We start from the raw sequence: 25,432 nt of genomic DNA, 5'->3' as shown, positions 1-25,432 counted from the left end.
AAAGGCTTTAACTTGTTTCTTATAACACTGACGCACTCTTTTTTTTATTGATCTAATAAAGATAAACGTGCCTGCAGTCAACCATGTTGTTCACTTAAATGTCATGTGATACAGTGAATTCAACATTTGCTGTCAGGGGACCGCTGTAACCTCAATTATAATGCAACGTCATGATATTCACACGTCAGAAAACTATAGCTTGTTGAAAGTATCTAAAATAGGGCTGGAGCAGCCAAACAAATACATTCACTAAAGCAGGAGTGTGTATTGCGGCTTTTAGATTAAAATGAGCAAAGTCTCTTTGATCCAAAGATACATAGTTATTTTTTTAAGCTTTGAGCAGCAGGGGCTTGGACTGCATTGAGCTGTTCTCTTTAACTAAATCACCCATGTGGAAGCTTTCTGCCTTTTGCTTTGGAAAATTATAGGTGGTCCACCATATCAGCATAAACACAAATAGAGTGCAGGGTGATACAGTTGCTCTACGTATGTTACCCTTGAACATAAATGCTCTTGATTTATTTATTTATTTTTGCCAAATCTTGTGTTGTAATGTTCTTGTTGTTTAATGCTTGTTTTGAATGTTTTTTTTCCTCTCAATGAAACAACAATTTTTACATGTCAAATTTTAATTTCACTTGAAACTACAACAGTTTTTTTCTTCTCTTTTTGAGTTTATAAGATTATGGGTATAGTGCAAAACTACTGACATTCTTTGACATCTACTTATAATTTAACTTAATGACAACATTATATTTATCAAATGACTTAATGTAAAGGGGGTCAAAGGATTCTTGAAACTCGTGAGAGTGAAAGAAGACCCAGTGAGTGTTTCTTTGTCCTTTGAGCGCTTCAGACCTTACTGTAATACACTGCCCATTCCTTTTTCTCCACCTCAAGGGTGTGTCCCTTTACAAATCCATTTGCTGTGCCATTGGCCACTCCATTCAGTTTGCCATTGTTTTCACCATCTATTTGGTCCTTTCTCAGAGCCAGAGCTGGTTTACATGTGTGCCAGTTCCATAACACTTTATTCATGTCATCCTGAGCCCTGATACCCAGGAGCTTTTCTTCATCACTCTTCCTCTTATCCTCGTCGTCATCACTGTCATACTTGCTCGAGTGATGATTGTGGAAGCTTTGGATCTCCCCACTGATGCCCTCAAAGTACTGCTGGATGCAAACCTTGGCGAAACTCTTTGCATGCTCTTTACAGGTGTCATCGAACATCTTGCGCTCAATGTCGATGTAATGAGACCAGTACTTTGTCTTCAGGAAGGCGGCTTGAGTGAAACATGGTCGAATAGCTCGTATTAGGAAGGCTGTGAAGGTCATCATGAGCAGAAACATCCATCCACACGCCTGTAAAATAAAGATATAATTAGATAAACTGTAACAGCCTTTTAAGGTTACAATCCTAAACAACAAAACAGAGATTTTCTGACACTGAAGGCAATAGGAGGCAAACGTTCCAAAATGGATTTGAAACGCATTTCTTGAAGCTTCCTGACAGTTTAACAACTCATCAACGGAATCTGTATATTAATAGACCTTTTAGAGACATGTTACTTTAACACCTGAATAATTAACCTTCGGTTGATCAAATACCTGAATAACAGAGTGGGTGTATTTGGATGGATTGAAATAGGTCCCAGTTCCATGAATAATACATTTAGGAGGCTTATCTATGGCCTTGATAAGCGCACAGAAAAGCTTGAAGAGCTCAAAGTGCAGAGCAGGAGTCTGGTGGGGAGATTTAATTTAACTACAGTGTTTAAGGAATAAAGCAGGGAAATTAAATGTGCTGAGTCATCAGATCCTGTGATGAAGTTATAAAAACCCACTTTTGAACTTTGCCTAAATGTAGGTCCATGCCTTTCTGGATTTTAATCTGATTATATTGATAGTTCCCAAAATTTAAGAATAGCTATGCTCTACAAAAGTGTCTCATCAGGCTGTGTAAGAGACGACCAACACGGGGAAACTTGCACCCCCCGAAACTGTGGCATTAAAAAAAAAGAATCCCTCATGTCTGCAGCTGGTCTTAACAAAAGGCTAACTGTAATTCTTCTGACAACTGAACTCCTTTTTAGTTCTGTTGTTAGTTCTGTTGTTAATGTCTAAAAATACAGTGTGAGTTAATTAGCTAACTCCCATTTTTACATGGAGCATACTGGCTTTTTGCAAGTAGCATTAGCTTTATTAATTGAAATTATTCTTTGACATGATGCTTCATTTTAACCTGCATTTACAAAGAGCCTTTTAACTGATTGTTGTTCAAAGCTCCTGTGGGGAACTTTTGGTTTGTGTAGATTTTGGCGCCCCCTGCAGCCAATGCAATACCTCTTATTTATTTCCTGCCATTGTCTTATTCATGCACTTTTTTTTAACACAAATGTCACCCTTCTTTCTTAAGTAGAAACATGTAAACTGAGAATCTTTCAGTTTAAAATGTAAAAAAAAAAAAGTCTGTTTCTTAAAACTGCAGCATGCAGTTTATCACACGCATAACCACCAACAGAGATTAACATGTTTTTTAGCCTCTCTGCTGATGGTTCACTTTAATTTTTATCAATAAAGGGAGCAATATTATTTAATTCTTTTCCATCATCCCCATAGCATCCTTACAGGAGCCACAGGAGTTTAGTTGTTTCTCCAGGCTCGATGCCTCACTTTACAATCATTCAAAGAAAACTATAGAAAAATCAGCACGCTACCTGGGAGAAACACTTGATGTATCGGGATGCTGCCTCTCTTATTTCATGATGCTCAAACAGGTCTTTGCATGGAATCCGTGCCAGCAGTCTTAGCCTCTCTGCTTCTGACATTCCCCTCAACAGACTGTAGTTCCCAATCCTTTCAAGATCCAGGTTGATGCTGAAAGCACAAAGGAAGCTCTTCCCATCCATGAGGGTGACTGACACCCATACTGCAGGTGCTATCAAGGATCTCTGTGTGATGGAACAGAACATGTAGCGTAGAATTGTCGGGTCCTTCCTTCGTCTCCCTGTGGGTCTTTTCCATTCCTCTGCGAGCACGGATACATTATTGTTCATTACAAAACCTAGCATAAAGAACCAAATAGGTGGAATGATGAGCAGTCCGATCCCATAATTGTAGTTGTACTCAGGCATACAGGGGCAGCTGAACTCAAAGGAAGAGTACATCTGTGCACTAGCTAGAGCCATGATACCACAGATCCCATTCATAAAAGACTCCTGGTTGGACTGGAGGAACTGGAACATCATACGAAACTTATCCATCTTGGGAGAGGTGGTACAATTTTATTTAGATGCAAAAAAACTAATCTGTAAAAAGAAAATAAATAGTTGGAAATCAAGTAGCTAGAAAAGGCAACTATGAATACTGATTCCATCAAACAAAATTTATTTCAAGGCCAACGTGTTGTTAAACTTAAACATGCAAGATCATTGTATTAAAGGAGTCACTGAATAAATAATGAAAAGTCTTTGTAGTCATGGACCAAGAGTTGTACATCTATTTTCTGGTAAGCCTTTGACTAAAGTAAGTGAGTCATCATTAATTGAAGTTAGTAACTGCTTTACAGGTGGTCTTTATTAGAATCTAAACATGTTAATAATACGTTTTTAAATTAACCTTTGTGAAGATCCTCTGATCCTGTTTTGTTCAGCCAGGAAGCTTTTTATAATTGAATCAACTTCCAAGTTTTTTAGTAGCAGGTGATTAGTGTTTTAACAAAGAAAGAGAAACTCTAAGAAGACTGAGCTCATTTAAAAGCAGAATCAGAAAGTCACACAAGCTTCCTAAGTGCTGTTGTTCTTTTTGCATCAGTTTTACAGGGAGAGTATACTAATCAAAAAAAGCATCCAAAGTGTACACCTCACATCTGGACACACACACACACACACACACACACACACACACACACACACACACACACACTTACCTTTATGTATCTTCTTAGGAGTCAATAAGGCCAAAGAAAGAGAAAAGGTCATGCAGCAATAAACTCCATAAAGTCACAGTTCTCTATCAGCCTTTCAGACACTGCAGCTCCGACCGTCTGCCAGGTGTTTTCTGGAACTCTCGTGATGATATTCAAAGCTGACCACATCATCAGTCGCTGAGCCCCTCCCTGCACAGGCACCTGTGTTTAGTGTAGCGTGACAACAACAACTCATTAAAACACTTTCTTTACAGAAAACATGTTTAGAATATATCTCCAGTCAACCCTTTAACACCTAACAATATTTAACTTGCTTCGTTTTATTCACATAATCAGCCCTTCCCCTTTCATCATCATTACAGACTAATTTAATACGAATACTACACATGCTGTTACCACCATTATTTATGTATCATTTTTATTTAGGGACAAGTATGAAGCAAGTAAACTGTTGAGTTTATTTGCAATGCCCCTCACTAGGTGGGCGAAAACCCCCAAAAAGCAGTGAAGCACACATAAACAAGCAGATTGATAGTAATGACTGTGATTGACAATCAAGAAAAATAATATCAACTATGAACAAACAAAATAAAAAGAGAGGTCAAATATGCTGTGCTATAATAAAACGTGTAATCTAGTGTTTGCAGGGCGCATTGTTTAAGTCAGTGGTTCTCCGCTCATCAAGCCTCAGGACCCACCAGCAACACCTCCATGAGAAAACCGACCCCAAGATCTGTCAAAGGTTAAAACTGATGAGATGAAAAATTGTTAAGTTTGGTTCTCAGATGATGCGAAACATTTCACAAATGCAAGCAAACGAACAAAGCAAACACATTTACAAAGTGCTTCACAGACTTTTTAAAACTTTCATGACCCCCTGAAAATAGCTCTGAGACCCATTTTTGGGTCCCCACCACTTGTCTTGGCTCCTTTATTGGAGTATGTTTGAATCATTTGACGGACCGGTTCTGGGGCAAGACCATTCACACACTTAAACACTAGCATGATAAATGAGACTTATGAAATTGTCAAAGCTTAATTTTACTGTTGTTCAGTGTGAGTCTGGTTCTGCTATGAAAAGTGTTTACCCTTGCTAGGAAAGCAAAATGTTGCTTCATACTCATGATGGATTTATGTTGGGCCTTTGTAGATAATATAAACATGAAGGTCTTTTACCTGCTTGTTTTTAAAGTAAGCATTTGTAGATTGATTCATTCCTTATGTAATAGTACGTTGTTAATGAACTTTTCTGAACATTTGGATGCAGTGTTGTTTAGTTGTGGTTATTGCAATCCAGACATGCAAAGGCAGCCTGGAACAATTCAAATATCTGCGGCTTGGCCAGGAACATTTGGTTGCTGTATAGGAGGTGGAAGGTGAGCCTGTTTCCATTTGTTTAATCAGAACCAAATAAAAGAAAGTGAAAAAAGCTTATCACATGCACAATAAAAAGATTATAAAATCTCCAAGGGATTTGATTTTACATAATACTTTGAACTCACCTGCACCTATTGAATGAGGCAGAGCCCGACAAACCAGTTAGAAGCTCACAGACAGATAAAAAGCAGGCGCTTACTCTCCTGTTCATGCAAACAAACCATTTCATGCACATTTTTTAAACAATAGTATGTAACCTCAAGCTTCATCCTTCACAATGTCAAACAATCTATTGTAATTGAAACTTTTTAGGATTTACTCCTCAATTCAATGTAAATTCAGGGTGTTGTGAGCATGTAACCAAGTTTACAGGAAGTCTGTGCTATCTGCTTTCTTCAGTGTATCACACAGGAAGACGATTACAGCACAGCACATTGGCAGGGTGTGCAGGAAATAAGTCACGAAAGACAACCTACAACTGTTTCTAAAATAGGAAGAGACCCCTGAGATGGTGGCTTTTTCAAGGCTCGTCTGTTCCTTCCTCCTTTGTACCATTTCAAGCACGACCACAACGCTGCGTTTTTGAGAAAATTCATCGCTCGTTTTGGTGCGTATACTTTTTTCATTTTAATGTAATGTGCATTAATGTGGAGGTGTTTAATCTACCATGTAATCAAAGGACTAAAGAAAAAGGATGCTTCAAAGCCATCGGGGCATAGCTTCTCTCTTCCTGTGCATCTTTTCCTCATAAAATATTTCATGTGATTGCACTTTTTTAATTCCTAGTGGTTTTATGTTTCAGAGAACACTTATACTGCCACAGAATCATTTTCTACTACTTACCAATGCTACTGATGTGTTCACAGACGTTTGCGAAGATGCAAGATGCTCTGTTGCGTGTGTTCGTGGTGGCTATGGGGCTACTATCATGTCCAAGAGATGACCCTAGGGTCCAAGAATGGGATGATATAACCTCAGTCGGCATGCAGAAGCAGGAAGAGAAAGAGAGGCAGTTGATGGGAGGTGAGACAGTGCAACACAAAATGGCATCTGTCAGTGAGGAAATGACACAGACTGACAGTAAAGCGCCACTGGATGATGGACAAAACATTGCCGTGGAAGAATATCAGGCTGATCAACGTGTTACAGAAAAAACATACATGTCAGAAGATGCGACTGCTCTCCAGACTTTACACCTCGACCATAAGCATGGGGGAAATTCAGAGATGGGCACTGAGAGAAAGAAGGGAGAAGACATCCAGGCTGATGACTTTTTTAGAGACCTAAACAAACAACAGGGGACAGAAGTAAAGCCTGAGGAAGTGGTGCTCAGCTCAAAAGAACAGTCACACCTTCACACCAAGACATCCGAAAATGAAACTGCAGAGGCGGCCATCACTGACTGGGAGAGAGATTTCCTCTGGTACTTATGGAACACATGCTCCATAATTTCCATCATTCGATTTTTTAGGAAATACCTGGGGAGAAATGCTCAAATTAATCAAGAAGAAGCCTGTGTGTTCCAAGGCATTGCTACTGAAGTGCCACTTTTAAGCATGGATGCTCTAAATGGATTTCATTCGAAATATGTCAAAGTGTCGTCCAATAAGATATGGAAAGAGGAGTTCTTGGAGGGTTTTGCAAATGATCTTTTGGAGGCCATGAGGACTGTGAGTGACACAAATGGTGGTATGGTGTTTGGAGACTTCCAGATGGTGGATGTGTGTAACATCATTGTCCCTTTCACTCCACCTGATCCATGCAGTTTTCAGTGTCAGCTCTGGAAAAGCCAGACGAGTGACCTGCTGCCAGATATGCAAGTGTGCAGTCAAATAAAGCTGGTGGAAAATAAGGCAACCAAAGGCGGCTGCCCCTGTCAATCCCCTGATGCAGAGGATGATATGGTCTGCCTGCTGCATTGTGAGGCAGAGACTGTGAAGGTGACAGTTAGTGATGTTTTTGATGACCCTCTTTGTGCGAAAAATTCCCCGTTCCTGTCCAAAGCAAAGGTAATCCGATGGTTTCAGAGGACTGTCAGACAGGCATGGGCACAGATCTCACACAAATATGAATTTGAACTAAATATACGTTACATAGATGCTCCAGGTGCTCTGGTAGTTAGATTCAGATCAGGAAAGAAGATTAGCTTCAGTTTGAATCCTGTGGTTAAATTAAACGATGCTCATTTCTATATCACTCCCTGCTCTCCAGCAAACTTAGATACTTTCTGGACTCTCTCACTAACAAACTATGAGGATTCATTCTTTGAAAACATTTCCAAGAACCTGCCTGAAAACTCATGCCACAGTCACACACTTGAAATTGCACGTTTCCTGCACAGGAGACAAACGGCTCTTTCAGGAAGTTGTGCCCTCAAGGAAATTCATTTCAGGACTGCATTGATGCATTTGCTTTTGACCCAGGTGGAGTCACAGTGGAAAGCTGACCAGGTGGCCCATAGGCTGAAAGACTTACTGGTCTTCATTGAGAGAAGCCTTCAGAAAAAGATTCTGCACCATGCTCTTATTGGGAACCCTTTAGCAGGCAGGGTCATTCAACTTCCTGCTTACTTCACAAAAGCAGAGTCAGTGAATCTCTTCCATCCCCTTGTGGTTCACAACTGCATCTACAGATGCGTAGCGATTCATTTCCAGGAAATGCTTAAAAATGCTCATATAGTGATACAGGACTATATTGAACAGTGCATAGACAATACTGAATGTTCCATTTAACCCCAAGTTTAAATATGCAGTCGCCTTACCCATATGATTAAATAGAAATTTCAGGTATGCAAGATAAAGTAGTTTTATTTGAAAATCATGTCACTTTACAGAACAATCTTTTCGTAGGCATGCTCCCAGTTTTCTAAAGTGTCTTTGTCTGCCATGTCAGGGTCCTCCAGATCCTCTTCCACATGGCTGAAGTCCACCTTCCAAGACCGACTGGAGATCACTGTTGTAGAAGCTGTAAGAAATTAAATTGGTTTAAAGGCACGTTATTTTACGGTGGATTGCTTTATTCATGGGATAAACACATGCGTTTACTTTAACCCTGCCAAGCTGTAGTAAGAGAATTTCATTAAAATTTTATTACCAAGTTCCAATGACTTGTAAACTTACCCTGAGTTGAGTCTGAGGGGCAGGAGGAACTACAGCAGGTGCACACGGAGTCAGGACCATACAGTGCCTGCCACCTAAAAACAAATGAGTTTTGTCAGAGACGCTATGGCATCTGAAAACAGCAACACACCCTAGGAGGAAGTATTTGAAATGCAAGATTGAGCCAGTCAACATCAAGCCTCTGTCAACTCACTTTTTGGTAGATGCATTGTAATTGCAGGCCTTCAAACTTGGAGTTGGTGCAAGTGGTCCCACATACAGCTGACAATGCATGTAGAGTTGCTGAAAGACATGGTTTCAGTGTCAGTATGCATTTTATTTGCTATAAAAAGCTGTTTCGCTTGTTTGGAACAATACCTGTGATGGGGACGACAAATCTGAACTGCTGAAAATCATGGCACCTATGCTGAATTTCTGGGCCAGCTTTGAGTCACCAGGAAGGAACTTGGATTGCTCAGTCACCTTGCCATCAATCATACAACTGCAGAGTAAAAAAATATATATGCATCTTTTAGATTCAACAAGCAAGCAACATAGCTATCTTATAATTCAATGTAAATCTTACCCATGGTTGTCAATGACTGTATATTTAGGCCTTGACTCGCTGTCGCTGGAGGCAGTTATAAAGCACTTTTTCACATACATCCTGTGTTTTCCAGAGTCAGTGCCACCAGGTCGCTTAGCCTCAAAAAACATCGGCTGGCCCAGTGTGTAGGTTTTTTCGCCAGTAATTATATTCCCTGATGCTGTGGGAAATACATTACTGAATGAGTTGACATGTACAAATAAATTGCATCTTCTTTGCATTTATGAAGGATTAAGTGAGTTTAAAAAAATAAAAAACCTGCAGTGAGGGATACCTGAATTAACTTGTACATGCCAACACTGAATGCTTGTATATTTTGTGTAGAGCCACTTCATACATTTGTGATGATAAGGCGTTGTGATTACATTTCTTTAAAGCATTTGACTAATGTCAGAGGAAACGTCTGACTCAGTTAAGTGAATTTGCTAAAATTGAAGTTTTGGACTGAAGGCTCTTCAACATTAATTGGTTTCACTCCAAACACCAAGTTTCCCCATTCACCACAATTTTGCGTCAGGGTTCAAGGATATGAGAAAACTTCTAAAAACACTTTCAGCAGCAAGTGCGTGAGAGTTTTAGTTATGATTAAAGCACCCATCAAATGTTCCTAGCTGACAAGTCATTGAATGAGCTTCTATGATAAATACCCATCTCTTCTCGGCCTTTTGACATTCAGTAAGATGTCGATTATATTTCTTTTACTGCATTTCTGAACTCATGTTTTTATGCCTTTTAATATATTTTGCATTTTATAAAAAAGGACATTTTGTATGAAGTTTTTTTCCCTCTCATGTAAGCTGTTATGCATTTTATTTTACAGCACTCTGGTCAGCTGTGGTTGTTTTAAGGTGCTAACCAAATAAAGCTCGATTGGATAAAGGCTTTGGGATTAGGCAATGAGCTGTAAACATCCCATTTGAAGAATAACCTCACAGCAAAATGATACATACCATCTTGAGGAGTAAGGACGTCACCGCTAGATGGTTGGAGTGCCTTGAAGACTGAGCTTCCCTTGATTTTTGGGAGGAAGCCAACTTGGTAAGAGCGGTAAAACCTGCAACAAGCAAGAGGAAACGCAATGTCAAACAATTTGAAAGTGAAGAATTTTAAGATCGCCACAGTATGCCAAGTGTTGCTGAAACATTTTTGATTTTATCCATCTTACCTGGGATAATTACACTGCAGTGGCACAGCAAATGGCCTTTCCCTTAAGACTGGAGTGGTTGGCTGAAAGCTGAGCGTAGTTCGAACTCTTATACCATCTGCAGAAAACTGAAGAAACACATGATGTTAGTCGACAGTGATGGGGGGGGGGGGGGGGGGGGGGGGGGGGGTGGAAATTAAAAATATTTTCACCAACCGCTTTGTCGAAGCCACAGTCAGATTTAAGGAGGTACAGGAGGAAGTAGTAGTCTTTATTTCCACTGTTAACAGCACAGCTGCCTAGTTTCAAATGCCTGAAAGCATCAATGGTCTTAAAAAGCTCTCTCCTGACTCGCACATAAATTCGGTCAATTAGGCAAAGGACGTCAATCAGCTGTCGTCTGACTGGTGGTCTTGCAGGGTCATTGAAACCAGTGGAAGGAGTCAAAAAAATGTCATTGACTGAGCTAGGGACGGGTCTGGCACCCTTTTCTGGCCTGAACACCTCCTTCTGGACCTTGGAGGCTGGAACAATCACGAAACCCGGTAACTTCTTTCCTTTAGGTTTTGACAGACCAGGTGCAGGACTTCCTACTGGAGTCTGGGTCATCGGCTCATGTTCTGACACACCGAACAGATTGCTCGAATCGTTACCGGTGCTGGTCATAGACCTCGGAAAACTCTTTGCCATAGGTTCTTCTGACGCACTGAAGAAGTCGGCATCAGGTGCAGTTTCTTCTTCATCTTCTGCTCCCGTCTCCATTTTCGCCCAGTCTAAATCACTAACTCCTCCATCCCATTCACCTTCTACCAAGTCATCACTTTCGGGGCTGCCACTAAAGTCATAACTATAGGCAGAAAAAAACATCAAAAACAGAAGACCAGCATGCTTGAGCGTCATTTTGTCCACTGCAACTACCTGCCACAGCCACTGAGCCCTGACCTAAACAAGTGTACTATGACAGTAGTGATCTACCTGCTTTTATATCCTGCGATCAAGCGAAAACTCCTTCAGCTGCTGCAAATGCCAATCAAGGACAAACGACGACAGCTGACCAATAATAATCACCCTAAACAGGCTCCACCTGACAGGTTTAACGATCTGTGGATAAATCATTGTACCTGCTGATTAACACATCATTGCATAAGTTCACAAATAAATACTGTGTAGCAGCATTAAATATTATAATGACAAAGCTTTGATTTGAAATAAAAAGGTGCACAAGGCCTGATTGTGTTATAAAAAAATGTTAAAAATGGTGTTATCAAGCACCTTTAAAGCAGGCAACTATCACATACAAACACTTAAATCTTCATTTTTGTATTTCTTAATTATTTTTTATTGAAATAACGTGACCACACAAATAACAGAATACCACAACTGGCAGGTACAAACAACCACACCCTAAAAAACCCCCAAAAAACACTACATACAATGAACTATACAACTGCATACATAAATATAAGCATAACAAAATCAAAGAATTAAAGTAACATAATCTTTCACAGATGTGTCTTTCAGTCCGTTATTTATGTGCGTGTGTTATTTAGGGATGTTCATGTATTCCATTGATATTAGTGGATACCGTATTATTTCCCATACAAGATTAGTAATTAATTTAATTTTCAACAGCTCGTTTCAATCACATCAAAGAAAAAAATACATATTTTTCCTAAAAATCTAAACCGGATCTGACGCAGCTAGTGACGTTATTATCCGGAAGTTCCAACGCCGTCCTCAAAGCTAACCAGACGTTGTTGCTTGGAAGCGCAGAAGAGGCATTTTTAACATCATTTAACCAAGTGAAACAGCCGTATTTGTTTAGCAGGGTATTGTTTAACATAAGAACCGACAGCGTCGTCGGGTTTTGTATCACCGGAGTGTTGCTAGACTGTAGCAATAGAGTTTGTTTTCGGTAACTAGCTAACAGGCTAACAGCACTGAGGGTTGTTTTGATTGTAAACGTGAATATTAAGGTTACATTAGCGGTAAGGTTTATATGCACCTGTGTGAGGAGATAAAGGTATGTGATCGTGAATCGTGGATGTCATGGAGCAGATCGCTGGTTGGTAAACATCAGACTAGCCTCTGTCAGGGACCCTCTCTACGAGTTTGACATCGTGGACTTCTGGTGAGCTGAAAGAGCTCCTGGTGATCCGGGTTCAATGCGTGGGATGATGGGGACCCAGAGCAGTCCCGTCAAGAGCTACGATTATCTCCTGAAATTCCTTTTGGTCGGAGACAGCGACGTTGGGAAGGGAGAGATCCTGGAAAGTTTACAGGACGGATCAGTGAGTCCCCCTATGCATACAGCAGCGGTGAGTCTTATCTGTGAGGCTTTGTTCAGGATGACATTATAAACACTGATGAACTGGTTTTAACACGTGCTGTATGTATCACTCTCAATCTTAGGCATTGATTACAAAACAACCACAATCCTTCTGGATGGAAGAAGAGTGAAGCTTGAGTTGTGGTGAGTGTTTTAGTGACAGTAAATAACCAAGCTAAAAGTGTCTGCTGAGCTGAGTGAAGCTGTAACATGGTGTGTGTTTGTTTAAAAACAGGGACACATCCGGGCAGGGAAGATTCGGCACAATCTTCAGGTCTTACTCTCGTGGAGCTCAGGCGAGGACTTCACTCATCAGCTTGTGAGCCTCCCTGGTGAATCGAATCATGTAATGTCATTACAAAGTTGTGTTTGCACTCTTTCACAGGGCATCCTGCTCGTCTATGACATCACTAATGGGTGGTCGTTTGATGGTATTGATCGCTGGATCCGAGAAATTGATGAGGTAATGAAATTAAAGGCGTCATTGAAGAGCTACAGAAAACAGTGTAAAGCCAGTTCAGGGACTTATTGGTCTCAATGCCATTAAAAAATGTTTGTCTAAAAAGTAGTGCAGGGGTTGTAGAATAGCTTTTAGAAATCATGTTTAGTGGATTCAGTAGAATTGGAACCATTTCTTCAAAAAAAAAAAAAAAGCTTAATTCCTGTTTGTTCCCAACAGCACGCCCCAGGTGTACCCAGGATCTTAGTGGGCAACAGGCTCCACCTGGCTTTTAAGCGGCAGGTGCCAACTGAGCAGGCGAGGGCTTATTCATTTCCAGGAAATGCTTAAAAATGCTCATAGTGATACAGGACTATATTGAACAGTGCATAGACAATACTGAATGTTCCATTTAACCCCAAGTTTAAATATGCAGTCGCCTTACCCATATGATTAAATAGAAATTTCAGGTATGCAAGATAAAGTACTTTTATTTAAAAATCATGTCACTTTACAGAACAATCTTTTCGTAGGCATGCTCCCAGTTTTCTAAAGTGTCTTTGTCTGCCATGTCAGGGTCGTCCAGATCCTCTTCCACATGGCTGAAGTCCACCTTCCAAGACCGACTGGAGATCACTGTTGTAGAAGCTGTAAGAAATTAAATTGGTTTAAAGGCACGTTATTTTACAGTGGATTGCTTTATTCATGGGATAAACACATGCGTTTACTTTAACCCTGCCAAGCTGTAGTAAGAGAATTTCATTAAAATTTTATTACCAAGTTCCAATGACTTGTAAACTTACCCTGAGTTGAGTCTGAGGGGCAGGAGGAACTACAGCAGGTGCACACGGAGTCAGGACCATACAGTGCCTGCCACCTAAAAACAAATTAGTTTTGTCAGAGATGCTATGGCATCTGAAAACAGCAACACACCCTAGGAGGAAGTATTTGAAATGCAAGATTGAGCCAGTCAACATCAAGCCTCTGTCAACTCACTTTTTGGTAGATGCATTGTAATTGCAGGCCTTCAAACTTGGAGTTGGTGCAAGTGGTCCCACATACAGCTGACAATGCATGTAGAGTTGCTGAAAGACATGGTTTCAGTGTCAGTATGCATTTTATTTGCTATAAAAAGCTGTTTCGCTTGTTTGGAACAATACCTGTGATGGGGACGACAAATCTGAACTGCTGAAAATCATGGCACCTATGCTGAATTTCTGGGCCAGCTTTGAGTCACCAGGAAGGAACTTGGATTGCTCAGTCACCTTGCCATCAATCATACAACTGCAGAGTAAAAAAATATATATGCATCTTTTAGATCCAACAAGCAAGCAACATAGCCATCTTATAATTCAATGTAAATCTTACCCATGGTTGTCAATGACTGTATATTTAGGCCTTGACTCGCTGTCGCTGGAGGCAGTTATAAAGCACTTTTTCACATACATCCTGTGTTTTCCAGAGTCAGTGCCACCAGGTCGCTTAGCCTCAAAAAACATCGGCTGGCCCAGTGTGTAGGTTTTTTCGCCAGTAATTATATTCCCTGATGCTGTGGGAAATACATTACTGAATGAGTTGACATGTACAAATAAATTGCATCTTCTTTGCATTTATGAAAGGATTAAGTGAGTTTAAAAAATAAAAAACCTGCAGTGAGGGATACCCGAATTAACTTGTACATGCCAACACTGAACGCTTGTACATTTTGTGTAGTGCCGCTTCATACATTTGTGATGATAAGGCGTTGTGATTACATTTCTTTAAAGCATTTGACTAATGTCAGAGGAAACGTCCGACTCAGTTAAGTGAATTTGCTAAAATTGAAGTTTTGGACTGAAGGCTCTTCAACATTAATTGGTTTCACTCCAAACACCAAGTTTCCCCATACACCACAATTTTACGTCAGGGTTCAAGGATATGAGAAAACTTCTAAAAACACTTTCAGCAGCAAGTGCGTGAGAGTTTTAGTTATGATTAAAGCACCCATCAAATGTTCCTAGCTGACAAGTCATTGAATGAGCTTCTATGATAAATACCCATCTCTTCTCGGCCTTTTGACATTCAGTAAGATGTCGATTACATTTCTTTTACTGCATTTCTGAACTCATGTTTTTATGCCTTTTAATATATTTTGCATTTTATTTTTTATAAAAAGGACATTTTGTATGAAGTTTTTTTCCCTCTCATGTAAGCTGTTATGCATTTTATTTTACAGCACTCTGGTCAGCTGTGGTTGTTTTAAGGTGCTAACCAAATAAAGTTCGATTGGATAAAGGCTTTGGGATTAGGCAATGAGCTGTAAACATCCCATTTGAAGAATAACCTCACAGCAAAATGATACATACCATCTTGAGGAGTAAGGACGTCACCGCTAGATGGTTGGAGTGCCTTGAAGACTGAGCTTCCCTTGATTTTTGGGAGGAAGCCAACTTGGTAAGAGCGGTAAAACCTGCAACAAGCAAGAGGAAACGCAACGTCAAAACATTTGAAAGTGAAGAATTTTAAGATCGCCACAGTATGCCAAGTGTTGCTGAAACATTTTAATTTTATCCATCTTACCTGGGATAATTACACTGCAGTGGCACAGCAAATGGCCTTTCCCTTAAGACTGGAGTGGTTGGCTGAAAGCTGAGCGTAGTTCGAACTCTTATACCATCTGCAGAAAACTGAAGAAACACATGATGTTAGTCGACAGTGATGGGGGGGGGAAATTAAAAATATTTTCACCAACCGCTTTGTCGAATCCACAGTCAGATTTAAGGAGGTACAGGAGGAAGTAGTAGTCTTTATTTCCACTGTTAACAGCACAGCTGCCTAGTTTCAAATGCCTGAAAGCATCAATGGTCTTAAAAAGCTCTCTCCTGACTCGCACATAAATTCGGTCAATTAGGCAAAGGACGTCAATCAGCTGTCGTCTGACTGGTGGTCTTGCAGGGTCATTGAAACCAGTGGAAGGAGTCAAAAAAATGTCATTGACTGAGCTAGGGACGGGTCTGGCACCCTTTTCTGGCCTGAACACCTCCTTCTGGACCTTGGAGGCTGGAACAATCACGAAACCCGGTAACTTCTTTCCTTTAGGTTTTGACGGACCAGGGGTCTGGGTCATCGGCTCATGTTCTGACGCGAACATATTGCTCAGATCGTTACCGGTGCTGGTCATAGACCTCGGAAAACTCTTTGCCATAGGTTCTTCTGACGCACTGAAGAAGTCGGCATCAGGTGAAGTTTCTTCTTCAGCTCCTGTCTCCATTTTCGCCCAGTCTAAATCACTAACTCCTCCATCCCATTCACCTTCTACCAAGTCATCACTTTCGGGGCTACCACTAAAGTCATAACTATAGGCAGAAAAAAACATCAAAAACAGAAGACCAGCATGCTTGCGCGTCATTTTGTCCACTGCAACTACCTGCCACAGCCACTGAGCCCTGACCTAAACAAGTGTACTATGACAGTAGTGATCTACCTGCTTTTATATCCTGCGATCAAGCGAAAACTCCTTCAGCTGCTGCAAATGCAAATCAAGGACAAACGACGACAGCTGACCAATAATAATCACCCTAAACAGGCTCCACCTGACAGGTTTAACGATCTGTGGATAAATCGTTGTACCTGCTGATTAACACATCATTGCATAAGTTCACAAAATAAATACTGTGTAGCAGCATTAAATATTATAATGACAAAGCTTTGATTTGAAATAAAAAGGTGCACAAGGCCTGATTGTGTTATAAAAAAATGTTAAAAATTGTGTTATCAAGCACCTTTAAAGCAGGCAACTATACAAACACTTAAATCTTCATTTTTGTATTTCTTAATTATTTTTTATTGAAATAACGTGCCCACACAAATAACAGAATACCACAACTGGCAGGTACAAACAACCACACCCTAAAAAAAACCCCAAAAACACTACATACAATGAATTATACAACTGCATACATAAATATAAGCATAACAAAATCAAAGAATTAAAGTAACATAATCTTTCACAGATGTGTCTTTCAGTCCGTTATTTATGTGCGTGTGTTATTTAGGGATGTTCATGTATTCCATTGATATTAGTGGATACCGTATTATTTCCCATACAAGATTAGTAATTAATTTAATTTTCAACAGCTCGTTTCAATCACATCAAAGAAAAAATACATATTTTTCTTAAAAATCTAAACCGGATCTGACGCAGCTAGTGACGTTATTATCCGGAAGTTCCAACGCCGTCCTCAAAGCTAACCAGACGTTATTGCTTGGAAGCGCAGAAGAGGCATTTTTAACATCATTTAACCAAGTGAAACAGCCGTATTTGTTTAGCAGGGTATTGTTTAACATAAGAACCGACAGCGTCGTCGGGTTTTGTATCACCGGAGTGTTGCTAGACTGTAGCAATAGAGTTTGTTTTCGGTAACTAGCTAACAGGCTAACAGCACTGAGGGTTGTTTTGATTGTAAACGTGAATATTAAGGTTACATTAGCGGTAAGGTTTATATGCACCTGTGTGAGGAGATAAAGGTATGTGATCGTGAATCGTGGATGTCATGGAGCAGATCGCTGGTTGGTAAACATCAGACTAGCCTCTGTCAGGGACCCTCTCTACGAGTTTGACATCGTGGACTTCTGGTGAGCTGAAAGAGCTCCTGGTGATCCGGGTTCAATGCGTGGGATGATGGGGACCCAGAGCAGTCCCGTCAAGAGCTACGATTATCTCCTGAAATTCCTTTTGGTCGGAGACAGCGACGTTGGGAAGGGAGAGATCCTGGAAAGTTTACAGGACGGATCAGTGGAGTCCCCCTATGCATACAGCAGCGGTGAGTCTTATCTGTGAGGCTTTGTTCAGGATCACATTATAAACACTGATGAACTGGTTTTAACACGTGCTGTATGTATCACTCTCAATCTTAGGCATTGATTACAAAACAACCACAATCCTTCTGGATGGAAGAAGAGTGAAGCTTGAGTTGTGGTGAGTGTTTTAGTGACAGTAAATAACCAAGCTAAAAGTGTCTGCTGAGCTGAGTGAAGCTGTAACATGATGGTGTGTGTTTGTTTAAAAACAGGGACACATCCGGGCAGGGAAGATTCTGCACAATCTTCAGGTCTTACTCTCGTGGAGCTCAGGTGAGGACTTCACTCATCATCAGCTTGTGAGCCTCCCTGGTGAATCGAATCATGTAATGTCATTACAAAGTTGTGTTTGCACTCTTTCACAGGGCATCCTGCTCGTCTATGACATCACTAATGGGTGGTCGTTTGATGGTATTGATCGCTGGATCCGAGAAATTGATGAGGTAATGAAATTAAAGGCGTCATTGAAGAGCTACAGAAAACATTGTGTAAAGCCAGTTCAGGGACTTATTGGTCTCAATGCCATTAAAAAATGTTTGTCTAAAAAGTAGTGCAGGGGTTGTAGAATAGCTTTTAGAAATCATGTTTAGTGGATTCAGTAGAATTGGAACTATTTCTTCTTCTTCAAAAAAAAGCTTAATTCCTGTTTGTTCCCAACAGCACGCCCCAGGTGTACCCAGGATCTTAGTGGGCAACAGGCTCCACCTGGCTTTTAAGCGGCAGGTGCCAACCGAGCAGGCGAGGGCTTATGCAGAGAAAAACAGCATGACTTTCTTTGAGGTCAGTCCGCTGTGCAACTTTAACGTCATCGAGTCCTTCACTGAACTTTCCCGCATTGTGCTGATGAGGCACGGGATGGAGAAGTTCTGGAAGCCCAACAGAGGTGAGCTGCTTCATCATCCCACTTTGATCAGATAATGACTCGTGTCTTCTGTTTGGAGGAAAGGATGTTTTTGTTTACTTTCATAATCACTGAGAGATGTTCTGGTTTCTGTTATTGAGAGACGTGCTTCTCAAACAGGACGTGTGGAGAGATGTCAGAGTGGGGCTGCTGCACACGGAGCGCACCAGAGTGGTTGGGGGTTTCGGACTTTGCTCAAGGGCTCTCCTCCGCAGTACTCAGGAAGTGCCCTGGCACCTCTCTAGCTACGAAGTACTGCCGATAGTTCCACTATCTGACAACTGAGAAAAACCGGCAGAAATGTTGTTGTTCAATTTTTATAAAATATAAGACTGTGTCATTGGATATAACTTTCATTTGTCAAAAATAGTAAAAACCTTGTGATTTCCCAGAAACAGTCGAGCTTGTTACGGTGGATAATCCACAGCCCGCTCGGTCTGCGTTTTAACAGACTCTGTTTCCAGTGAAGGCCAGTTTGATCAAGGCAGATTGTTTCGGAGAAATAAGTCAGCCGTATTAAGCAACTATCGCGGTCCTCCACAATGCTGAAGCTTTTGCACAAATTGAGCTTATACTACTGTACCATGTTAGTCTGCATGTTTTAGCTTCTCACAAAGTCTTTGTCAACTTTGCACCTTCTACTTGTTAAAACGAGTCAAGTTGTCTAAGAGGGCGAGGTGTTACCGCACTACCAACCAGAGAGCTTGAAAATGGAATGCAAAAGAGTCAGCGAGTTAAGGAGATGAAGCTTAAATATTGCTAAAAGCATGAAACTCAAACTGATGTCAGAGACTGCAGCGGTTGGGAGTACTCGGGCCTGTACGGTTTCACCATGAACTGAAAACTATAGTAGAGCCTCTTCCCTCCATTCTGACCTCATGTTCTCTGTTCCCGCTTTACAGTCTTCAGCCTCCAAGATCTTTGCTGCCGTTCAATCGTGTCCTGCACACCCGTGCACCTCATCGACAAGCTGCCCCTCCCCGTGGCCATCAAGTCCCACCTGAAGTCTTTCTCCATGGCCAACGGCATGAACGCGGTCATGATGCACGGACGCTCCTACTCGGTGGCCAACAGCGCAAGCTCAGGCGGTGGCAGCGGGAGCAAAGCAAACAGCCTCAAACGATCCAAGTCGTTCAGGCCTCCACAGAGTCCCCCAAAGAACTCTTCGTCGTCCTCCAAAGGGAACTGTAAGATTTCATAGTGAAGGAGTGGACTCGTGGTTTCCTTCATGAGGCCAGGATTAATGGTGTTCTCGCTCCAAGGGGTCGTCAGGCAGCCGAGGAGCATGGAGAGCCAACAGGAATCTTCTCCAGGGATGGAAGTAGAAGTGAAATTAAACTGACCTTTGGAACAGTCTTGGCTGGTTGGACTAGTTTCTGTTGTTTTTGCACTTACTGGTGCCATCTTGTGGGTGTCTGTTTACCTGTACTCTTTTCTACAGAGACTCACTGTGATCAAGTAATACAAGCGTTCGCTGGGACCAACAGATGTGAATCAAGGATTATTCCTCTCCTGAAAACACTACAAACCAGTGGAGTGACATTCGCCTGCTTTTTTTGTGTGAAATTGACGACTAACGTATTTAAAAATGGATTTGAAGTTGTAAATAAGCTGCGTGTGCTCCGTGTCTTGATCTGTGTTTGGTAGTTGATCTGTGAGAGGAGCTTTTTTTTTTATGCTTGTCATGTCTTGAATGTTTGGGAGATGTGCTTTTATCTGCAACTTATTTTTATGTCTTATAACCTTTTTGTCTTCTGTGTAAATGTCCCTTTGCAACCTCAAGGGTGCTGAGCTGCTTATTTAAAAGTCAGATTAACTTCAAGTGAAATAAGGCTGACTTAAATTGAATGTCAAGAAAAGCAGGGCTAGTTTCCCAAACGGATCTATAAGAGACTTGAGAAATGTTCAGTCTGGTGTGAGGAAACTGTCCAGTAAAATTATTATTATTTTGACCTTAAATCCTAGCGCCAAATAAACTGACCCTCTATCAACATCAGTCTTTGGTTTGAACATCTGTTTACTCTCCCGGGCCATTTCTGCCTCTTAATCTAATATCCTCAGTTGTATCATCACTCTGACCATCGACAGCATCCATTTAAGTCGACTCTCTCTCTGTGCAGTTCCGAGGTTGCTTGGTGCTGTACAGATTGTTTGCTCAGTCAGCACTTAGCAGCTGTGTCTTGGTTCTCAAAGGAGATTTGTAAACCGTGTGTGGGGAGAAGGGTCTTTTAATTGGACTGTTTTTTTTAATCTGTATTTTCTATGTATTTATGAATGTAAAACAATAATCATCTTCTCTTCTGTGGCCATGTTGTAAAAAGAAAATGTAATTCAAAGAATCTGAGGTGGAAAGGGATTGGTGACATTTGCTGCTTTGATATTTTTAGTGAACGTTGCATCTTATTGGAGAATGTGGAGTTTTAACGCTCAAGCTAATTCGTCTTCTCCAAGTGGGGTTGGCTGGCAGGAGGAAATGTATTGTGGGTATTTGTTGGGATAACAATGCTGAACCATGTTATGTCAGATTAACTTGAGAATTTACACACAGCAGGTCTTGTTTGATAAATAAAATGTGTCTCTTAAAATCTCCTGTCTTTTAATGTTGCTCCCCTCTGTGGACAAAGTGGTACCTCTCGTCTCTGTACCTGCTGTTCATGGGATTTTTGATGCTCTTATTTTATTTTGGAGCTCTTAAAAAGACATCGATATACATTTCAGTCTGTTTCATAACTAACTAAAAGGTCAGAGGATCTTTAAAGAAGATCATCTCATCAAAACTCCATTTCTTCCTTATTAATCTTGCTTTTCTTTCCAGCTCAGATTGACGTGCTGTATTTCCACTCGGACTCTCCCAGTGTTTTGGCTGTAGGACTGTGATAAGATCATCACCGGCATGTGATGCGTGCTTTGTTCTGCGCTCGACTTTATGTAAAGTTTGGAGACCCTCTGACAGAAGAACTGTTGGTGAACATGAAAAAAGCACTACGTGTAAACTTTAAATGAGTGCTGTCAGAGTGGCGTGTCCGCAGATTTGTACGGAATCAAGTATCACTTGTGTTTGCATTTGCAACAGTCAGCCCTCAAAATAAAGGCTCCAACTCCAAGTGTTCTCATGTGTGTGCTAAGCTGCAGCGTCATTTTCCTTCGAACATTGATCAATCGTTGTGGGAATATTTCGTACCCTTTGTCCAGTCCGGGGCCACCGGAGCTCAAGTGCAATAAAACCGATGGGGGGGGTTCTGAATTGATTAGCTGCTCCCTCGGTATTGGCCAGTTTTGGATAACCGGCACATTGGTGCAGCGCCTGAATGCGGCGCGGTCAAAAGTCACATAAAGGTTGCAGGGTCAGCTCGCATGAAAAGATGAGGGCTGCTGCTTCTCATCGCCTCAGAGCTGCCCGAGGACAAAGATGAGTCGCACACTATTGAAAATGTGGCGCTTTACGCATTCCCACCTGACCGTGGCATCTCTGAGCTCCGTGTGAATGAGGGATGGTGGTAAATCGAGGGACGTCTAGACACAACGGGCGTAAACAACATGTTTTTCTAGACGTGATTTGGCACGCCCAGTGTTTGTGTTTCACCCTTTGCGCTCCACTTAACTTTTTACAAGTTGCCCTTCGATTGGTGCAGAAAAACCCAAATCTGCCGAAGTGGTGGGTTGTTTAAAACACCTGGACATCTACAATTCAACATGATCATTACATTTTAACCCACAGCTCCAACATCTCTGTAAGAAAATCCCTCATTAACATATTTATGAATGACACCTCGCGTTAAAGTCTGTCTGGACATATTAAACTTTGGATTTCTCACCGGAATGTGTAGCTGTGTGCGCAAACTTGGTGGGACAGCTTTCTACCACCGTGCCACGTTTTCTTTGATGTTTTTTTACAATGTTTGTCCAGTTGCTTGGCGCATGTTGCTGCTTCATAAGAGTTTCAGACACTGGACGAGGTTGGGGGCGGTCATGAGGGGCTGCCCTCTCCACCTCCATTCACACTGTGAAAGGCTGATGTTGCGTCTTTCACTCTCATTGTGCACTTTCGTTGGCTTATTTCGCTGTTCGGGGAAATCAACCTGAATGAGAGTTTGCCTACTGTCGCAAGAGTTTTGTTTTGATTATCAAGGCATACGGTATATTTCAGCCAACCCGACCGCATGTTGATGCGTTTTTGGAATATATTTTCTTTTATGGAAGTCTGGCGCATGACGCGTCTTCTTCTTTTGCATTGAACTCTTAACTCTGCGCACAACAAACCATATCAACCATGTTTACGCACAAAACGGAGGACATAGTTTAAATCGACTTCTCTCATTTCGAATTTGAAGATCTGAAGGCGGAATGGAATTACTTGGTGGGCGACTCATGCAAAAGAGCAATTATGAATAGTAACCCTCTAAAACTGTCGGAGGATGGAAGGAAAAACGTGCATTATGAATCCAACACAAATCCACTTGTATTGGGATGGATACGTACGTATTTCTTAATACTATGCGTTTGCAAATTACCAGAACTTTCTTTATGTGCTAGTGTGGCAGGATCTAAAGTTGAACATGAAGGATTTTGTCCTAACAAGCTGAATACCAATCTTTGGGTCGATGCACAGAGCACCTGCGAGAGGGAATGCGACGTCGACGAGGTGATTTTATTTGTATTATCCCCTTAAATGTTAAACTGTCCATTAAGGTTCTGTCGTGTGATTCTTCAAAATGAGTTGTGTATGAATGCAGTTTCATGTTTGCACTATGTCTGCGCAGGACTGTGCTGGCTTTGAGAAGTGCTGCACCAACGTGTGTGGCCTCAACAGCTGTGTGGCTGCACGTTTCTCTGATGGCACCTCTGCCCAGCCAGACGGGCAGGGTGGAGGAACAGGAAGTGATGCCCCCACCTCCACAGCTACCTGTGAGGGCTTCATCTGCAGCCAGCAGGGAGCGATATGTGACATCTGGGATGGACAGCCTATCTGCAAGTGCCAAGACCGCTGTGAGAAAGAGCCCAACTTCACCTGTGCCTCAGATGGCCTCACCTACTTCAACCGCTGTTACATGGACGCGGAGGCCTGCATCCGAGGGGTGACTTTAACTGTGGTCACTTGCCGCTTCTACCTTGCGGGGCCTAACACTAGTCCACTGCCTCAGGACACCACAACCAACCCCACACCTACATCGTCCCAGGAGGACCCTTTCCCCCCCACACTGTACTCCAACCCTCACCACTCGTCCATCTACGTGGGAGGCACCGTCAGCTTCCACTGTGATGTTATTGGAGTCCCCAGACCTGATGTGACCTGGGAGAAGCAGAGTGAGCGGCGAGAACGTCTGGTCATGAGGCCTGACCAGATGTATGGCAATGTGGTAATTACCAACATTGGTCAGCTTGTAATTTACAATGCCCAAGTGTGGGATACAGGTATCTACACCTGCATCGCGCGGAACTCTGTGGGAGTTCTTCGTGCAGACTACCCACTGTCGGTCATCCGTCGAGCTGCTGATGATTTCTCTGAAGACCCAGAGATGCCCATGGGGCGCCCTTTCTCCCCTGCAGACTGCCTGGCAGAAGTAGACGTGAGAGTGTGCAGTGGTGAGCGTCATGTTGACTGGTATTATGACAGTAAACTTGGTTCCTGCATGGCGTTCAGCAATGGCGGATGTGAGGATAGCCGCAACAGATTTGAGACTTTTGAGGAGTGCAAAGCATCCTGTCAGAGAGAAGGGATGGGGATCTGCTTGCTACCTGCAGTCCAGGGCCCCTGCAAGGCCTGGGAGCCACGTTGGGCCTGGAATTCCGTCATGAAACAGTGCCAAGCCTTTGCATATGGTGGCTGCCATGGGAATGCCAACAGCTTCCACACAAAGACGGAATGTGAGGCAAACTGCCCTCGAGCCAAAAAGAAACCTTGTAAGACCTGCAGAGTGAAAGGGAAAATGGTTCCAAGCTTATGCCGGAGTGATTTTGCCATTGTGGGGCGCCTGACAGAGCTGGTGGAAGATCTGGACTCGGGGTTAGCTCGCTTTAGCTTAGAGGAGGTCCTGAGAGACGAAAAGATGGACTTGTCTTTCTTCAACACCAAACACCTTGAGGTGACGATTGCAAAGATAGACTGGAGCTGCCCCTGCCCCAACATCACCATGGAGGAGAACCCTCTGCTGGTGATGGGTGTGGTTCAGGACGGCATGGCCATCATCCAATCAGACAGCTACGTAAGAGCCATAACTGAACGCAGACTCAAGAAGCTGCGGGAAGTTCTTGGTAAAAAGACCTGTGAGGCATAGCAGGTCCCAGAACTGAGACTCTTTAACCCACAGGGGCTCTGTCGTTGAGTTTACATCTGAACCGCTTTAGTGAAAACTGATATTTATTTACTTGACAAAAATATGTCCAATATGTTTGTTACTAAAGTCAGGTGAGGTCATTCGTATTTACAATATATATTCGTCACGACACAAGTCCAGATGTGGTGTGTCCTGCTGAAATGCTCTTTTTTTTAACTTTGTTTAAATATATATGGTTTCTGTGAAATATTACTTCTTAATCTGTATTTTTGTATTCTGAAAAATAAGATAAACAGAGTAGCGACAACAGAAGCTAACCAACTTACCTAGTTTATGATGCAAACTATTCTGGACATCTACAGTGTATAACCTCGATTGTATTCGTCTGTTTTTTGCTCTATTATTAGTACGTCTTTTTTTAAATAGCATGTTTTTTATACTGTATTACTGAAATGTCTTATTAACAGCACATTAACGTGTATGTCTTCCTCTGCA

At 41.8% G+C, this 25,432-nt stretch overlaps 7 protein-coding genes across 7 annotated transcripts; 4 read left to right on the top strand and 3 right to left on the bottom strand.

The window, feature by feature from the left end:
• Positions 1-523: 523 nt before the first annotated feature.
• On the bottom strand, positions 524-4,115 carry calhm1b (calcium homeostasis modulator 1b). Its single transcript, XM_079336942.1, has 3 exons — positions 3,929-4,115; positions 2,718-3,303; positions 524-1,362 (listed from the first exon to the last, which is right to left on the bottom strand). Exons 2-3 carry the CDS (start codon positions 3,261-3,263, stop codon positions 853-855), a joined length of 1,056 nt encoding a protein of 351 aa, XP_079193068.1. The 5' UTR covers positions 3,264-3,303; positions 3,929-4,115; the 3' UTR covers positions 524-852.
• Positions 4,116-5,824: 1,709 nt separating this feature from the next.
• On the top strand, positions 5,825-8,127 carry LOC306819567 (inositol 1,4,5-trisphosphate receptor-interacting protein). Its single transcript, XM_079336936.1, has 2 exons — positions 5,825-5,912; positions 6,172-8,127. The coding sequence occupies exon 2, from the start codon at positions 6,184-6,186 to the stop codon at positions 8,035-8,037; it is 1,854 nt and encodes a 617-aa protein (XP_079193062.1). The 5' UTR covers positions 5,825-5,912; positions 6,172-6,183; the 3' UTR covers positions 8,038-8,127.
• LOC306820337 (zona pellucida sperm-binding protein 3-like) lies at positions 8,095-10,916 on the bottom strand (the record flags this gene model as incomplete). The annotated part of the gene is made up of 8 exons (XM_079338156.1): positions 8,095-8,269; positions 8,425-8,498; positions 8,618-8,706; positions 8,782-8,905; positions 8,990-9,170; positions 9,961-10,064; positions 10,176-10,282; positions 10,371-10,916. The coding sequence occupies 8 exons, from the start codon at positions 10,914-10,916 to the stop codon at positions 8,133-8,135; spliced, it is 1,362 nt and encodes a 453-aa protein (XP_079194282.1). The 3' UTR covers positions 8,095-8,132.
• Positions 10,917-11,898: 982 nt separating this feature from the next.
• LOC306819578 (ras-related protein Rab-40C-like) lies at positions 11,899-13,392 on the top strand. The gene is given in 6 exon segments (XM_079336950.1): positions 11,899-12,440; positions 12,443-12,472; positions 12,567-12,627; positions 12,719-12,779; positions 12,869-12,946; positions 13,163-13,392. Coding segments are annotated over 6 exon segments (462 nt in total). The 5' UTR covers positions 11,899-12,319; the 3' UTR covers positions 13,274-13,392.
• Positions 13,393-13,395: 3 nt separating this feature from the next.
• On the bottom strand, positions 13,396-16,372 carry LOC306819571 (zona pellucida sperm-binding protein 3-like). Its single transcript, XM_079336940.1, has 8 exons — positions 15,654-16,372; positions 15,482-15,588; positions 15,268-15,371; positions 14,291-14,471; positions 14,083-14,206; positions 13,919-14,007; positions 13,726-13,799; positions 13,396-13,570 (listed from the first exon to the last, which is right to left on the bottom strand). Exons 1-8 carry the CDS (start codon positions 16,308-16,310, stop codon positions 13,434-13,436), a joined length of 1,473 nt encoding a protein of 490 aa, XP_079193066.1. The 5' UTR covers positions 16,311-16,372; the 3' UTR covers positions 13,396-13,433.
• Positions 16,373-17,100: 728 nt separating this feature from the next.
• On the top strand, positions 17,101-20,332 carry LOC306819574 (ras-related protein Rab-40C). Its single transcript, XM_079336943.1, has 6 exons — positions 17,101-17,724; positions 17,819-17,879; positions 17,974-18,034; positions 18,127-18,204; positions 18,422-18,644; positions 19,565-20,332. Exons 1-6 carry the CDS (start codon positions 17,571-17,573, stop codon positions 19,861-19,863), a joined length of 876 nt encoding a protein of 291 aa, XP_079193069.1. The 5' UTR covers positions 17,101-17,570; the 3' UTR covers positions 19,864-20,332.
• Positions 20,333-22,452: 2,120 nt separating this feature from the next.
• wfikkn1 (WAP, follistatin/kazal, immunoglobulin, kunitz and netrin domain containing 1) lies at positions 22,453-25,304 on the top strand. Its single transcript, XM_079336937.1, has 2 exons — positions 22,453-23,304; positions 23,423-25,304. Exons 1-2 carry the CDS (start codon positions 23,047-23,049, stop codon positions 24,935-24,937), a joined length of 1,773 nt encoding a protein of 590 aa, XP_079193063.1. The 5' UTR covers positions 22,453-23,046; the 3' UTR covers positions 24,938-25,304.
• The last annotated feature ends 128 nt before the right edge of the window (positions 25,305-25,432 follow it).

The sequence above is a fragment of the Symphodus melops genome (assembly GCF_947650265.1).
Source record: "Symphodus melops genome assembly, chromosome: 2".
Classification (NCBI taxonomy): Eukaryota; Metazoa; Chordata; class Actinopteri; order Labriformes; family Labridae; genus Symphodus; species Symphodus melops.
Note: the sequence above shows the minus strand (reverse complement) of the source record. Positions and strands in the feature narration are given on the sequence as shown.